This window comes from Diuraphis noxia, unplaced genomic scaffold, assembly GCF_037042655.1.
Source record: "Diuraphis noxia isolate RWA-SAM2 unplaced genomic scaffold, SU_Dnox_SAM2 contig0002, whole genome shotgun sequence".
In the NCBI taxonomy this organism is placed as follows: Eukaryota; Metazoa; Arthropoda; class Insecta; order Hemiptera; family Aphididae; genus Diuraphis; species Diuraphis noxia.
The window spans coordinates 72,304,428-72,321,592 of NW_028301712.1; the positions used below are offsets into that span (position 1 = coordinate 72,304,428).

General features: G+C 27.0%; 1 protein-coding gene across 4 annotated transcripts in view; it reads left to right on the forward strand.

The window, feature by feature from the left end:
• Positions 1–15,892, forward strand: part of LOC107173429 (uncharacterized) — a 46,260-nt gene extending 30,368 nt beyond the window's left edge. For 2 of the 4 annotated variants that reach the window (XM_015523968.2, XM_015523967.2), the window contains exons 10-24: positions 412–757; positions 820–973; positions 1,034–1,240; positions 1,309–1,482; positions 3,388–3,564; positions 3,630–3,790; positions 5,104–5,153; positions 5,223–5,333; positions 5,409–5,621; positions 5,695–5,792; positions 6,609–6,706; positions 6,855–6,937; positions 6,994–7,219; positions 7,289–7,965; positions 14,891–15,892. In XM_015523968.2, coding sequence (XP_015379454.1) covers positions 412–757; positions 820–973; positions 1,034–1,240; positions 1,309–1,482; positions 3,388–3,564; positions 3,630–3,790; positions 5,104–5,153; positions 5,223–5,333; positions 5,409–5,621; positions 5,695–5,792; positions 6,609–6,706; positions 6,855–6,937; positions 6,994–7,219; positions 7,289–7,965; positions 14,891–15,317 — 3,202 coding nt within the window. In that variant the 3' untranslated portion in view covers positions 15,318–15,892. The remainder of the gene's footprint in view (positions 1–411; positions 758–819; positions 974–1,033; positions 1,241–1,308; positions 1,483–3,387; positions 3,565–3,629; positions 3,791–5,103; positions 5,154–5,222; positions 5,334–5,408; positions 5,622–5,694; positions 5,793–6,608; positions 6,707–6,854; positions 6,938–6,993; positions 7,220–7,288; positions 7,966–14,890) is intronic. The other 2 variants (XM_089220343.1, XM_015523969.2) reach the window with 2 other exon arrangements.
• Positions 15,893–17,165: the final 1,273 nt, after the last annotated feature.

The following is a 17,165-nucleotide window of genomic DNA, read 5'->3' on the forward strand; positions in this document are numbered from 1 at the left end:
TACAGGTTACTGGGTTAGTTGGTTAGGTTAGTTGAGTTGAAAAAATAGTTTTTAAAATGCTAGTTAAAGAATTTTATAAAAAATTTTTAACCGAAGAATCTACTGTCAAATACCTGCAAGATTATGGTTTACTACCTTGTGCAAAACAATTTTTTTTTATACTTTAAATTACACTTATATTGTACTTTATTACTTTAATATTATTACGGTAGATCACGTTCATTTTGGTAGACCGCATATTTTTGTGGTAGACCGCATATTGGGAGATAGCCCTTCGTAAAGTTGCATAAAGCCAATAAAAATATCTTAAAACCTAAAGATTCGCTCTCAATTTATATCTATGAATGTATGATAATGTATGATTTTGGTGATTTAAAATCAAATTGTATTATAAAATATTTCTTTTATTAGTTCCAACTCAAAAAATCAATCCAATCAAGTCAGTATTAATAAATCACAGAAACATACAATCAACACACATCAACCATCTAAACAAACAGTTAAAATTCCAAATATCACTAAACAACAATCTGCTTCATCAACTGTCTCTCCAAAAATGCAACATTCTACAATTAAGCCAACTGATATAAGACATATTGTAACTAATAATCAATTTAATAATACTTCTCTAAAACAAATGGCTACAACAAAACATATTCAAACATCAAATAAACAGAAACTCAATAGTAAACAGCTTCCCATAGCATCAAAACCCTCAATATCAACCCTAGTAACTCCTAAAAAGGTGGCCAGTTGTGTAAGTCTACTTTTAAATTATTTAATCAAATATTTAATGATTATTAATTAATTATGTAACAGCAGAATGTGAAACCAACAGTTACATATCAGTCACCAGTTAAAGATGTAACTAAATGTATAAAGTGCAAAGTTGTATCAGAGGATGAAGTTTGCGCAGCATGTCGTATGGCTTCTCATTTAAAAAATGTTACAGTCACGAGGATTGAAACACCTAGTAAGTTGATTTCCTTGAGATTTAAAAACTATTTAACTATCAATTTATTATTACTATTAGGCACTTCAGCAATTATAGCTCCTGAGAATCCTATTATTACCCCTATAAGGCCTATTGATGTTCCTTCAAGTTCCACAAATTCTGTATCACCACATGACTCATCAGTCTTGATTTTATCATCTGATGAAGAAGATGATAATTTGGAACCTATTATTACTAAAGTTGAGACAACAGAAACTTTAAAGAAACATGTAGACAAATTAACATGTATGGTTCTTTTATTTACATATAATATATACAATAATAAAAATTTAATTATAAATTCTAATTTTTAGTGAATCCTAAACTTTTGGAAGATAGATTATGGCAGAAAGACTTGAGTGTTAAAGATTATTTTAAAATTGAGGAGTGTTACTCTGTACACATTGGTAGTTTTGAAACGATTCCTGCAGTAAATGGTGATATGTTAGTTTGCCTGCATGGAATACGTATGGTGATACGTAATCTTGGTAAGTTGGTACTAAATTAGTTATCAATAAATAATAACTGTTGATTGTTTTCATTTTTAGTTTACTTGCGTTATGTTATCATACCCTAGAAAATAATCTTAAAAATACCATATTTTATTGTTTATTATATATTAATAATACACTTTAAGAAGACGCTACACAGACATGTATCCGTCTTACAAGTGTGTAATATATCAAATTTCACTCATTAAATCACTTAATTTTCTATACATTATCTAACATTATCTATGTTTGTAAGTGGGTTTTTAAGATATTTCAGTTTATAAGCAATAGTTTAAGCATTTTTAAACTATACTATGGTATTATGCGTATAAGTTGCTAAAAATTTGTAATATTTGTGAAAACCCAATTACAAACACAGTTAAGGTAATTACCATCAAGTTTCAAATTGGTCTAATTTTTAAGCCAATGAAGTTAAACATGATCTTCTGTGTGTAAATTTGATATGTTTCTCAAAGCTATAAAAAGCTTAAAAAATATAACTTTATATTATGTGGAAAATTTTTATATAAATATTTGGTAAGAACAATGGTTGAATTACACCAATCAAATAAAATTGATTTAAAAAAAAAAATTAATTTTGCATTAAAATCTCTATTTTTGTTTTTCATGACACTTTCATAAACACCTGGAACGTCTATAGATATTTTCTTACAAAAATAATATAAATCAAACAGAATAATCCGTCATCTTTTATTGCTTTGAGGTTTAAACTTTTGGAGCAGCAGTGTGTTCAGTAGTGTAACTAAGATTTTAAGGCTGTAGCATAAAATCTCCTGGGGCCTCTTAAATTTTTAAAAATAAACAAAAGATAACTCTTCACTATTTTATGTTGAAATTTATTTTAAATACCAAAATAATATTATTTTTATATTTATTACTTGATTGTGAAATTTGTAATTTGATTTAAAATAACTATAATTTGTTAGGCGGTTTGATTCATTTTCAGTTGTAGGTATGGTCTTTGTTCATTTTGTCCTGGTTTTTACCCCACCAAATCTTCCATATTTTACGGAAGTAAAATAGAATTTTTTGATAGTGACGGATAACATAGACTCTATGTCATAGAGGGACAATTAAAACTGTGATGGTTAATCAAGTTTTTATTGTTCATTATGTATACTCTGTTTCATGAAATAAAAGTACCATGTCTTGACAAAAAATTTTATATAACCTACAATCCCCTGGTTATGTCTGAATGTCTAGTGGCTCTACTGACTGCTGTTAGCCTTCATCATACTAAGTTGGTTGGTTAATAAACTTACCATAAATTTAAAAATATATTGGACATTTATATTTTAATAAATATATTTTTTTTTTTATGCTATGTGGATGTCAAAAATTCTATTGCATAAATTTTGTTACTGTTCAAATATCTTGTTTTTTTTTTCAATTGCTATAAAATTACAATTAATTAAAATTAATGTAAAAATCTCGTAATTTTTTTTCTTAATCAAAGAACTGGGAACTTTTTTCATTTTTCTCCGATCCACCAAAAAAAGTATCAATTGCATCCCGGAAATATGTTTTCAATCACAAAAATATGAAAATATGAAAATATTGTGTAATAAATTTATATTTTAAACTTTCACTCGAACTCTTCTATTCATGCATCGGTATTAAAAACTGTTTAACTTTATTTATTTTATAACATATACTTAAATTGTAGTTGATATTTCAGTAAGAATTAAATAGTATTTCCGAATAAATACTCCTATAATTGTTATTAATCTATAAATTCAATTTTTTAATATTTAATAAATAGTATTCATTGATTAAGTACTTAACTAACTAAAGATTTAGATTTAGTTAAAGGTAGTTTCAGCCACTTGATTAAATTAATTAAAATTATACTTTAGAAACATGTGTTTAATGTTTTATTAGAAAGCGAACCAGTGACTATTGATTTACAAATGGACAATGTTGTGAAAATTTTGGGTTCATACGGAGAAAAACCTTTAATTATAATTTATACTGACCAAGTAGCTGCGGTTGGCATTCAGTATTTATTAAATATGAATGAAAACGATAAAAACTACATTTATGATCCACTTAGTAAAGGTTAGAAATTGCTTTTTCTTTATCTTATCTATAATTAATATTTTGTTAAATGTTGTTTGTTTTAGATGGCATGCTAAATAAAATAGTTTGGTATTTTAATTTAAAAAGAAATGAGTTATCACAGTTAGAAAAATTATTGCTGAAATTACCTAAAAATAAGTATGGACCTTTGACAGTAAATCAAGCCAATAAAATACTTGGCTTAAATAAAAAGACTGATGAAGAGGTATGTTTTTAAAGTTACTTATATTTTACATTTAAACATAAATTAAAATTACTTGTACTATTATATTTTTTTATAATTTTAAACCTAAATGATTCAATTTAAAAACTTAGTTTTTTTTTTCTTTTGCACATACCTATTTTATAATACATAATATGTAGATTGTATCTATATATTGTTAACTTCAATTACATTTTAATCTTAAACACATTATGTTAACCAATAGCAATATGTAGTTTGAAAAAGTTATATTTAGGTGTATTAGGTACAAGGTTTTTTTGGAAAATGTTGATATAAGTTCATTAGTACAATTAATACTTTTTCCATTGATAAAGTATATTATTATTGATTTTACTAATAAAATGTTATATTGTATTTTTTACAAAAAACATTTTGTCAAGTCGGCGTGTACACTTTCTTGATTTTTAATTTCTGAAGAATTATTTCTTATAACATACATATATTCTATTACTAGGGCTTGATTATAGTTCCATTTGAAACTTTTCTTTTATTGATTGGATTTGTTGCTCATTATGTTTTAAATTTGTTTCATGCAAACTGTTTTGCAATTTTTGTCATTGTTTCAATTAGATTGCAATTTTGTTGACTCTCTTGGTAAGCAGATCATAGGTCTTTAAATCCTGCTCTAAATTATTGCAATCAAAGATATGCTATTTAATACTTGAAAAATAAACACTAAACTATGCAGTTCTAATTATAGTTTTTAAATAAATTTTTTTTTATTAATAAATTTAGTTTTAAAATTATATTATTTTTGAAAAAATATAATTAAGTTAGAGATTATAGTATTAAAAAAAACGAATTTAATGTTGCCTGTAGAATAGTACATTATGTAGGTTAAAAAAAATAAAAATATCAAATTTGGTTGATTCTACAGAACATAGGTAATTATTATTTCTGTAGAGCGTATTTTTATGGAAAAAATTACATTGGCACATTAAAATTAGTTGACATATAACTATTTAAAGGTAATGTTAAAATTGTTGCAATTACAAATTCCTTAAAAACTAAAATAACAAAATAAAAACACGAGTATGCTATAGTACTTCAATAAAATAGTTCTGCAGAATGTAAATTTGGTATGTTATGCTTTTTTAGATATTAGATAACAAGATATGTTAAGGTTATGCCTTAATATAATATTTATTTTATTAGATATATTAACATATGATTAATTTGATGTACCGATATTTATACTAAATTGGCATTTTAATTTAACTAACTTAATATTTTTAATTACTTAAAATATTAAAATATTATATTAAGTATAAAAAAATTCAAAATAACATTTTCAGGCAAAAAAATGTGATAAAGAAGAACGGGAAATAGCTGATTCGATGGTTGTGTAAGTTTGAAATCTGTTAAACTTTAAACATTACAAATTTTGTTTTTAATTTATTATATTCTTTTTTAGATTACTCGAAGATAAATTAAGTGAAAGAATCCATAAGATCAAAGTATTGGACTATAAAATGTTGAGTTCTGGCGAATTTTTAAATGATATTCTTATGGAATTTTATATGGAGTAATTGATCTTAATTAAATTTATATAATCTAATAAATGTGAGTAATGTTATGAAAAATATAATTTGTATTGTAGTTATGTGTATACTCATGAACTAAGTGAGGAAAACAGAAAACGTTCATGTATCTTCAGTACATACTTTTATACGGCATTATCAAAATCTATTAATCTAGCTGACTATCGTCCATCCTTATCGCCGTCAAAGATTAGACACGAAAGGGTAAAAAAATGGACTAAACATGTAGACATATTCAAAAAAGATTTCATTTTTATACCAATTAATGAAAAGTAAGCATTTAAATAACTTTGATTATTCATTATAAAACTTTTTAATCAACTTATTTAATTAATACATTTTTAGTGCTCATTGGTATTTAGCAGTTATATGTTATCCTTACTTATCAGGTAAGGTTAACAAGGATGACGGAACACCAGTAAATATACCTGATGATAATATTGGTAAATATTTAAAATTTAAATATTAATGTATGGTAAAATTAAATAATAATTTCCTATAATTTAGTACTCAAAAATGCAATACACAAACTGTATACAAATAACTAACAACTAATAGCCGATGTTGCCAATGTTTAAGATCAATAAAAAAAAAAACTATACTATTTAGCATTTATTATTTAAAATTATTTCAGCTTACCATTTGTTTTCTTTTAACCATGCACATCATAAATCAAAAACGCATTCACTTAAAATTGTTTTTTTAAATATTTTTTTGAGTATTCCTAGAATAATTACACTTATTAAAAAAATTATAAAGAATAACATTGTTAAGAGTTTTTTATATTGATTTTGTATTTAATCTATTATTGTATTAAATAATAGATTTTTTTCCCTAAATTTATTCATTGAAATGACCTTAAAGTCTGTCAGTGCATATCATAAGTGGGTAGTAAGGAGCTCATGTGATTTATTTATGTATATATTACTATATACATGATACTACTCCTATCTCTTAGAGGAGACATGTGTTCTTCACTTTTAAATTGAATTGATATTCAAATTTTTAGATATATTTAGACAGTATGGTATCTCAAACCTTCAAATATATTGTAATTTTTGTAATAATTGATTTTATAATCAAGAGATCAGATTAAAAGATGTGATATTATTTAATGCATAAAAATAATATTTAGTGTTCTATTATCAACTTTAATTAAAATATCTATACATTAATTTTTATGATCACATACTAAATTAATGATATTTTGAACTTAGAATAGTTGACAGTAATAATTGTTAGTACCATATGAATTATAGGTCGATATCAACTGCCGCCATATGAGTCAACAAATCCAGATCGTAGTGAAGCTGATCCTAATGTTGAAGATCTTTGGTTGTTTGATCCGTGTTCAACTGTAAGATTTTTTTTAAATTCATTCAGATAATTCAAAATATCTTTATAGTATTTTAAGTCTAAGCACTTATCATTTGTATTAATTTTAATTTTTATTGTTATTTTACATATACATATTTGTTTTAATTTGTTGTATTAATATTTTTTAGCAAAGCTATGTAGAAAAGCATGGAGTTAATTATGAAACTGATGTGGCAAATTATTTAAAAAATAGGCATACACTTGTTAAACGGTAAATTTATCAATCATTAATTTAAGTTAAAATTATTAAAGTTTACTTATTTTTAGGCCTTGCATTTTGTTGTTTGATTCTTTATCTGGTGGTCTTTGCCGTGCTAGAGTCACAGCCACACTACGTGATTGGTTGGAACAAGAATATATCGCTAAATACAATGACGAAACCAAAAACTTTAGTCCTAATATTTTTAAAGCATCTTTAGTTAAAGTACCTCAGCAACCTAATTTTTATGACTGTGGCCTTTTTGCCCTTTATTTTTTTAAACTATTTTTTGAAGTAAGTTTATTAGTTATTATTATTGTATGCTAAATCTTAATTATAAGCTAAATTTTACTGTATTTTTAGAAGCCGATTGTAGATTACACTTTTCCAATTAGTCACTTAGAAAATTGGTTCCATCCTGATGATGTGTCTAAGAATAACATAAAAAGAAGAGAACTAAATAATCTTATATTGGCTAGGATGAAAGAACGAGGATCTGTTTTGCCTGTGGGTTTTAAATTGCCAATTCTCGATTTAACTACCATAAAGACGCTTAATACATCACAACATCCTACAAATCTTCATAGAATTACACATCCATCTGACATATCAAATTCAATAAACCTTTCAAATCGTCAGAATTCTTCAAATTTTTCGTACCTGTCAAATCGTCATAATTTAAACCCAGCTCACAATCCTCCCAAACCTTCAACTTCTCAAAATCATCCAAAACATCCAAATCTTTCATCTAAATTTCAACATTATATTAATAGAAATAAAATGAGGCATCAAAATAACCATCATTATTGTGATGACGACAATGAAGATTCTGATGATGATAGTATTGAGAGTATAGATGATGTTGAAAGACAATATGATGAAAACAATCTGTACGGTGAAGAAGATGTTGACAGACAATTTGATGAAAATGATCAGTATGATGAAGAAGAACCATATGAAGATCTTCATAATCAAGCAGAATATTTGGCTGAAATGGCACAGAATATAGGACATGATGATGACAGAGAAGAAGATTTAGAGTGAGTTAAATAAATATTTACTTTATATTTAATACTTAATTTTATTATCATATTGCAAAATAAAAATAATGAGGTAATAATAAATTAACTTGTGGTTTTATTAAGATTTTGTTACAATTTAAACAAACGATTAGGTTAGGTTAGTAAAAAAAATGAGTTGACATATTTAAATCCCCATAAATACTTAGATAAGTTAAAAATTATTTATAGTTATAAAAGTAATAAACTGTTAACATTTGAATTTTGAACGCTAAAAAAATGTATCTGGCTTTATAGTTACTAATCATTTTTTTATTCTAGTATAAACAAAATTCTAATTAGTTGTCTTGATTTTAATTTAGCATTTATTCTTAAAATGATTAGAAAAACTATTAAGATGGTGTCAGCGCGCGCTATTTGTTTTCTTTCTCTGGCCAGTGCATAACATACTAAATTTAAGTTTAGTAGAACCAACCCTATGTTATTACTATTAGAATGAATTCGCATATTTTAAAATTTTAAGTCCAGAATATTACCTGTGTACCCATGTTGATTATTTTATGACGTTTAAATTTCTATTGTAAATTATAAGGATGTAACTATTACAATTTAAAAATGCTTATAAATTGTGTAAAAAATAAAATATTGTAAAAAACTGATTTAAGTAATGTTATTAGTTTAAAGTTTTATGATAAGTGAATTTATTCTAATATTAAAAATAACACCACAGGGTAGGTTCTACTTAACATAAATTTGGTATGTTGTACGTGGGCCAGAGAGATAACAAATGGTACACTTGACATCATGCTTATACTTTAAAAAAAATATATATATATATATATATATCAAAAAAAAACTTAATAAAACAGATTAAATTTTAAATTTATTTTTAGTTATTTTTTATAAATCTAAATTAATCCTCAAAAAACTTACTTAGTTTAAGAGGACGCTACACCCGCATGTGTTGTCTCCATCTTACAAGTACGTGACATTGCAAAAACTGTTTCGCGCGGGAAAGAACTGAGAAGGCTACAGTCATAACTAAGAAACGAAATTCTCACCACAGATAAAAGGGAATTTCGACTGTGCAACATTGTTTTTATTTTTTTGATATTAGAACTGAAAAAAAAGTTATTTGATTTTAAAAAACGCAAAAATAATGAATTTTGAAACAATAAGAACTTTTTTTCTATTTGTGATATCGAAAAATTGAAAACTACGTTGCACAGTAAATGTTCACCTTATTATGTGGTGAAAATTTCGTTTCTAGTTATAACTGTATCTTTCTCGGTTCTTTCCCGCGCGAAATAGTTTTTGCAATGTTACGCACTTGTAAGACGGAGACAACACATGCGGGTGTAGCGTCCTCTTAATATAGTAAAGTCAGCTATTTTTGACAGGCACTCAACAGTACATTTTATTATACTTTCAATTATTTTTAGATAAGTTTTTATCAGCTGAAATATTATATTTTTTGGGCTTAATCTGTATTTGTTGTTTGTTATTTTTGTGTAATAAAAACTTATAGGTAATGCCGAAGTATAAAGCAATTGTATGATATAAGCGGCGATTCTTTGAGTTTGAACATTTAAAAAGATATGTTGCTATAAATTATTGAAATAAATAAATTATTTTTTTTTTAGCGAACATATATTGAATTTTTTAGCGCATTTTGGTTATACAAATACATACTTTGGTTATATAAATACATTTAAATTTGAGCCCTAACTATCACAATGAATAATACACTTAAAGGTTTTAACTGTGTGTAAGATGGAGAAAATATTTTAACTGGTGTGCTTATCAAGCTTAAATTGTATGCAAATAAAATGATATATTTTGTTTCTAAACTAGTTAATTGCTGTAATAACTTTAGTGCCCTTGCGCCTTCCACTATGTATGTGTGCATAGGATTTGAATTGTGCTTTTAGATGTCTCCTATTCATCAAAATATCATTTTTTTTTTTTGTATGAAACTGGGTTAATAATTTAGGAATAAAAGTTATATCCTTGTCTTATATTAGAACAAATCCACGGGCTGTTTTTCTAAGTTTGTAAATTATTCCTTAATTTTATAAATATCACCATCCTAGTTTTCATTTTATTATAGGATAATGTAGTGGTCAATAAATTGCAAAGCTGAGCAAATTTATGATTTTTTTTAACTCAGTTAAGTTAAATAGTTTTTGTTCAACTAAATTAAAAGTTAAGTTAACAAATTTTGCTGACTTCAATTAATAAGTTAAGCTAATAAAAAAAAAAATGCATTGAAAAGGTTTTAAAATAAGTGAAAATCACTTGTATAGTAGGTGATATATTATCTATGAATATATATGCATATATTATTATGATGTATATAATTTAAAAACTGTTTTAGGGCTGTATCATTTTATAACTCTATTTAATATTTATATTTCACTCTAGAGTCTGGGTTGATTAAAATTTTGATTTAAATGTGTTACTTTATTGTTTAACCTTTATAATTCAAAAATAAATAACTCAAACATTTAAAAATGAGGTATAAAAAAAACTAGTAACTATATTTTATACTTTTATACTTTTTTTTTAAATTTAAATATTACAAATATTATGTTTCAACATACTACAAAAATAGAACTAATGCTGGCAGAGCCAGTGGTGGGGTGGCAATCTATATAAATTCAAATTATCACTCCTAAGAAATTATCATTAATACCAATCTAGAAGTGGTTGCAGTAAATTTTTTAATAAAATATTCAATAACAATCTGAAATTTATATCTACCAAACTCTCAGGATTTTGAGCAAGCCGATATTCAAAACATTATAAATCAACTCCCCTCCCCTTATATCTTAGTAGACTTCAACAGCCAGTTCCACTCTTGACTCACGAGGATCAAAAATCGAGTAAACACTAAACAGCAACAATGACCTCAACATACTTAACAGGGGCCGAGCTACAAGAGTAAGCGTAAGCACGGGACATTTTTCAGCCATCGACCTTTCATTCTCATCATCTACAATCACCCCCTACATAGATTGGGATGTCATACCAGAATTATCAAGCAGTGACCACTTTCCTATCATTATGACGCTAAATCACACAAATTCCCATAATCATTATACTAAAAAAAAAAAATGGAAATTAAAAAATGTTGATTGGAATATATACCAAACGGAAATTGATAAAAATATTGATTCAACTCTGTGGACTAATACTTATAATGTAGAAGATAAGATAAAACTGTTCACCGACCTCATTATAAATACAGCCTCCGACGTTTTCGAATAAACTAGTTACTCTGGAAAGAGACCTCCAGTCCCTTGATGGAATAAAACTATCAAACAAGCTATACGGAAAAAAAAAAGACTGCCTTTAACAGATACAAACGAACTTAAGACATACAAGATTTTATACAATTTAAAAAAAAACAAAGCGCTTGTCAGATACCTTATTAAAAGTGAAAAAAAGTCGTGGAAAAATTTTACATCTAGTTTAAACAGTCATATTTCTCCAACCATAATGTGGAATAAAATTAAAACATTAAAAGGAGTCCCTTTTACACAAATTAAAACCCTGTTGGCTGTTAGTAGGGCAAAACATTTATATATATCCTATAGAGATAACCAACCAAATAGGACAGTATTTTTACTCTTAACAGTAGTGACTCTAGCTTGAATCCTGACTTTTTGAAATTTAAAGAAACTCAAGAATTGATTACCTTACCGAACCCCAAAACAACAACAAGTCAAGGTTTAATTCTCAATGATCCTATCACAATGTCAGAACTTAACTCTAACCTAGAAGGAAAAAAAAGGTAACAGTTGTGGACCAGACAATATACCATTCTTATTTCTCCAGAACATCTCCATTAAAGGTAAAAGCTTACTCCTCAAATTGTATAACAATATTTGGTTGTCCGGTATTTTCCATCATTGTGGAAAAATGCTAGCATTACCCCAATTCCTAAGAAAGAGCAAGACAGACATAAACCTTAAGGATATCGCCCTATTTCTGTCTTATGTAACCTGAGCAAAACACTTGAAAAAAATAATTTATTATAATAATCTTTTATCTCCAAACCAGCACGGATTTAGGAAATTTCACTCCACTTCAGATTGCCATGTTAAAATTGAAACGGAAATACTAGAATCTTATGCCAACAAACCAACCATGATTCTCATTAGTCTTGACCTTCAGAAAGCTTATGACACAGTCTGGCGAGAGTCTTAAATATACTGAACAAATGGCAATTTAATGGGCAAATGTTACAATTTATAACAAGTTTTCTTAAAGAGAACGTTCCTCCCGAGTAAGAATAAATGAACACATGTCAGATAAATTTGATCTCAAGAACGGAGTCCCACAAAGATCTCCCCTTAGCATTCTACTTTTTCAAGCTGCAATCAACAACCTACCTGATGAAATTTCACATCCTGTCAAATCAATTATGTTTGCCGATGACACACATATTTATCTTAAAGGGAAAAACATTAAATCAATGGCACGTCAACTCCAAGATTGCTTAAACGATCTGTCCAAGTGGTGCTTCCACTCAGGTTTTTTTTTTCACCAGAAAAAACCAAATGTAATATGTTTACCAAAAGGAAACAAAGTTCAAAACCTAAGTTATTTTTGGGAAACACACCCTTACTAATTGTAAACAACATAAGAATTCTAGGTTTGATTTTTGATAGCAAACTTACTTGGAAACCTCATATAAGTAAGACCAAAATAATCACAACCAAAAGTATCAACATCTTAAAAACGTTGAGCCATGCTGAATGGGGAGCTGAAAGTAATATATTAATCAACTTATATAGATCTCTTGTTTGGTCCAAATTAGACTATGGATCCATCTGCTACACCAATGCAAACCCCAATATTCTTAAAATAATTGATATACTCGTAATTCACAACAGTGGTCTAAGAGTTGCAACTCAAAATCGTTTTGCAAATACATTTTGCTCCAATCCCAATCTAAAAAAACCACTTGGTGTAAGGATGTAGTATGAAATGTCGCACACCAATATTGATCCAAATTTAATTATCAAACGAGAGTGCAGTGTGGTGCCTCCTTGGAGGGTTCCAACAATTCTTGTGGACACCAGTCTAGCGGATCATAGTAAAAAAGAAACGTTAAATATTATATATAAAAATGTATTCAATGAAAGCATGGACTCTTCTCCATCTAGCCCACAAATCTATACAGATGCTTCCAAAACAAACTCAGGTGTTGTGATCACTATCATAAACGGTGAGCAATCCATATCGTACAAATTGCCAGACCTTAACAGTATTTATACGGTGGAATACTTTGCACTCCTGGAGAGAGTCCACCTAGCCATTCAACTACCCGATTCCATCATAAACATTTGTACAGATTCGCTCAGCGCTCTAATCAATCTGAAATATAATATACACTCAAGCATCCTAGCAACCAAAATAAGCAACATCATTGAAAAAGCCAACAAGAAAATAAGTTTTTATGGACACCAGGCCATTGTGGAATAGATGGCAATGAGAAAGCTGACAAAGTAGCTCGTGAAGCAGTAAATAACCCTCTGACCAAAATACGCACATACTCATCACTCATCAACATCCATAGAAATGTCAACACCTTTTGTACCAATTTATGGGAATCTGAATGCCAGCGCACATCCAATAACAAACTAAGAGAAATAAAAAATGCTACCGCATACTGGCCTAAACCCCATTCATCAAATTGCAATGATGGAGTAGTTATCAGTAGACTACGTCCCATGGACATCTTATGCGCAGAGAAGAACCTGCAATGTGCCTAACCTGCAGAGAACCTCTCACAGTCAAGCATCTCCTTATCCACTGCCGTATCCATATAGATACCAAAAAAAGTCTAAAATTGCCCAACAACCTTTTTGAAGCCCTCAGCCCTACCTATGACACCACCAACAAAATAATCACATTTTTAAAACAAATTGATATGTATAATTTAATTTAAGAATCTATTGTATAATTATATTTTACTAAGTTCTAAATACTTGATTTTTCTACAAGCTAATAACCTTAGCAGTTGAAGCTTTACCATGAATAATAAAAAAAAAAAAAAAATATTATGTTTGTGTATAATATTATATAATATAATATGGAAGTATATTTATTTGTATGTAAGATTTGTACTTTGCTGCTGGTTTATTCAAAGTATTTATTAAATTTCAATAACAGAGTCATTTCAAAATTTTTATCTGGCATTGAACCTCTTATTTTGTTGAGCAACTTAACAGTCTTCCAGTACTAAAGAGCCACTCAACGTGTATTTGTAATAAAATGGTCACAATTCATGATAACCAACAATCATAAAAATGATAAAATAAGATATCAATAAATATTAAGTAATAATAATTAATGGTATGTAAAAAGCCTGGTGTTTTTAACATGACTTCGTGAGCTTGTAGCTATTGTTATATCTTATATAATATGGTCATACGGGCGATTAAATGTCACATTGTAAAGTAGAAGTTGATTTTAAGTTAATGTAGATATCAATGAGTTAAGTTAAAGTTAAGTTAATTAGAACAGCAACTAGTTAGTTAAGTTAAAATTAATTTAACTTTTAACTTATTAACTTGTTAATGTCCAGTCTTGATGAATTGTATACAACTACAAGAATAGCTTCTAATTGAAGCTATAGCAATAATGTTGAAATTGATTTTTAAAAAGTATAATGATGTTGTGTTAGTTTTTATTATGTTTTGTAAACATACACTTAAAACACGAATAACCAAAATAATATATTAATTTTTAAGAGAAGGCCAATTAATTTGTTTTCTCCATAATCTCAAATATATTTAGTCTTTAAGTTCGATAATTTCTCAATTCATTCAAATATTAAATTCTAACCCCACAAAATTTGTTATATTTTACATTTATAACATTACAACCAATAGGATGTTTATAATTATATGATATTTTATTATTTTATTTTTAGACATTTTGTCAATGAACCTCCTTTTAATGAATTTCACCGTAATATGTTGCATCCCAATAATGGAAATGTACCTTATGGTAATAATCTTCGTGCTGGACCAGGCAATCATAGAGGTGTTGCCCATCCTAATGAAAACTTTCAATTACTTAGACCTGACAATCATGATGTAGTATACAATAATGACGATGAATATGATGAAATTGTAGATGAAGATGACGATGAAGATGAAGTTGTAGATGAAGATATAGATGAAGATATAGATGAAGATGTAGATGAAGAGGATGATGACGACGAAGGTGATGAATTTCATCATAATCCTAACCATAATAGTGATGATGATGAAGATGACTACCCACATGCGCCCAATCCAATAATAAACCATCACAGACATGATATCCATTTTAATCATAATAGACGATTAAATTAAATTGAATGAATTTTTATGTTACAATCTCATTAAATGTTAAGATCAGTTTGACGTTATTTAAAATTGTAAATATTATGATATATTTGTAAGTAACAAAATTACTTATGTTAACATAATAAAATACTGAAATTTATTATTTAAAAATAGATATTTGATTTATTAATATGTTCATTCCAATTTATGTGCTTTAAAAGCATAGTTTTAAAAATATATTTTATTTGAGTCATCTAAATTTGATATCCTTATTTGGTTAGAATTTGTTTGACATCTATGTTTATGTGTAAAAATCCATGTGTATTAAAATGTTATATTTCAATATGTTGTTATCATTGTTTTAATGTATAATACATGTGGTTCTTATGGTTTGTAACAATGTAATTAATTTTGATAATATATATTATAAATGTACAAATATTTTTTTAAATGTGTTATTATGTTATTTTAAATTTTTAAATAATGAATGTGTGTCCATACTCGAGCTAATCTCCAATGTTGGGGATAGCTTAGTCTACAAGAAATGTTTATAAGCTTTATAGAAATAAAAATTTTTATCAAAAATAAACCAGTAAACAACATTCGTACATTTTCTATTATGTAATATATGCCATTCTATTCATATAAATATACTTATAAACAGTTATGTATGACCAAAAGAAAGGTTATAATATGCTATTTGCATTATGACTTATCTCTCATTAATTTCCTGTTCCAAGTCGTTCAAATTGGCATAGAACCTACACTTACAAAAATACTCGTTGAGTAAAAATTGTTACATTTTAATACACAAACTATACAAGTATTACTGATAACAGTGATAACTCTAGTAGATCTAGTAGGTTAATTAAGTCTGCTGCTTATATAAGTATCCTTTTAAATAAGTACCTAATATTCAAATAATATTTAGAAAATAAAATCAATCTGTCTTTACATAAAAAAAAAAAATGCTTTATTGGGTATTCCGATTTTGAAAAACATAAAGGTTAGCCAATACAACTTGGTTTTTGGGACATAATTTAAATATTTTGTAAATCAGAAAAATTAATATTCAATTAATTATATGTATGTTGAATTTATCTATGTAAATTTGATTAAGATTTAATAATAACAAAAAGCGTAGCACACTACTAAGTATTTCTCCTTTGTGAGGAAAGTATATGAATCAAGAGATTTTTTGGTGGAGCGTTAACATGATTACTATACAATAATTATTATCATAATCGTTTTATGAAATAAAACCTGAAAAACAGGTATAATAACCAGGTAACCTGGGTCACCCAAAATAGGCCTGCCCAAAAAACTGAATAGAAAATCAGGTAGGTATTTTTTAAGACATTATTATGTTTTTTAATTCATTTTTACATCGTTAGAAATTTATTATTAATTGATTTAGGTAAATAAACTTAAGTTACAGTGCTATAGTGGAGGGTATACGACGGTATACGCCGTATACTTTCTGGTTATTTCTAATAAACTCCGTATACCGGTGCTGATTAAGGTCGTATACTCTCTGTTGTAATGAAATTACCAAATAATATAAATATAAAAGTTATTAGATTATTATTAATATTGAAAAGAAACAATTTAACAAAATCGGAATCCAGACAACATTTATGGAATATTTTTCATTAAATTTATTTAGAAAAAAATGTTTAGTTTTAATTTTAATTTTCACAATTAATGTATGCGTGTTGTGTTATTTACCCTCTACGAAAGTATGCGATCAGATTAAAATTAAAATATAAAATTTTATTTTTAATTTTAATTTGTACAATTAATATAATATGTGTATTGTGTTATTTACCCTCTACCAAAGTGATACCTAATGATAGTATGAATGTTTAATATTAT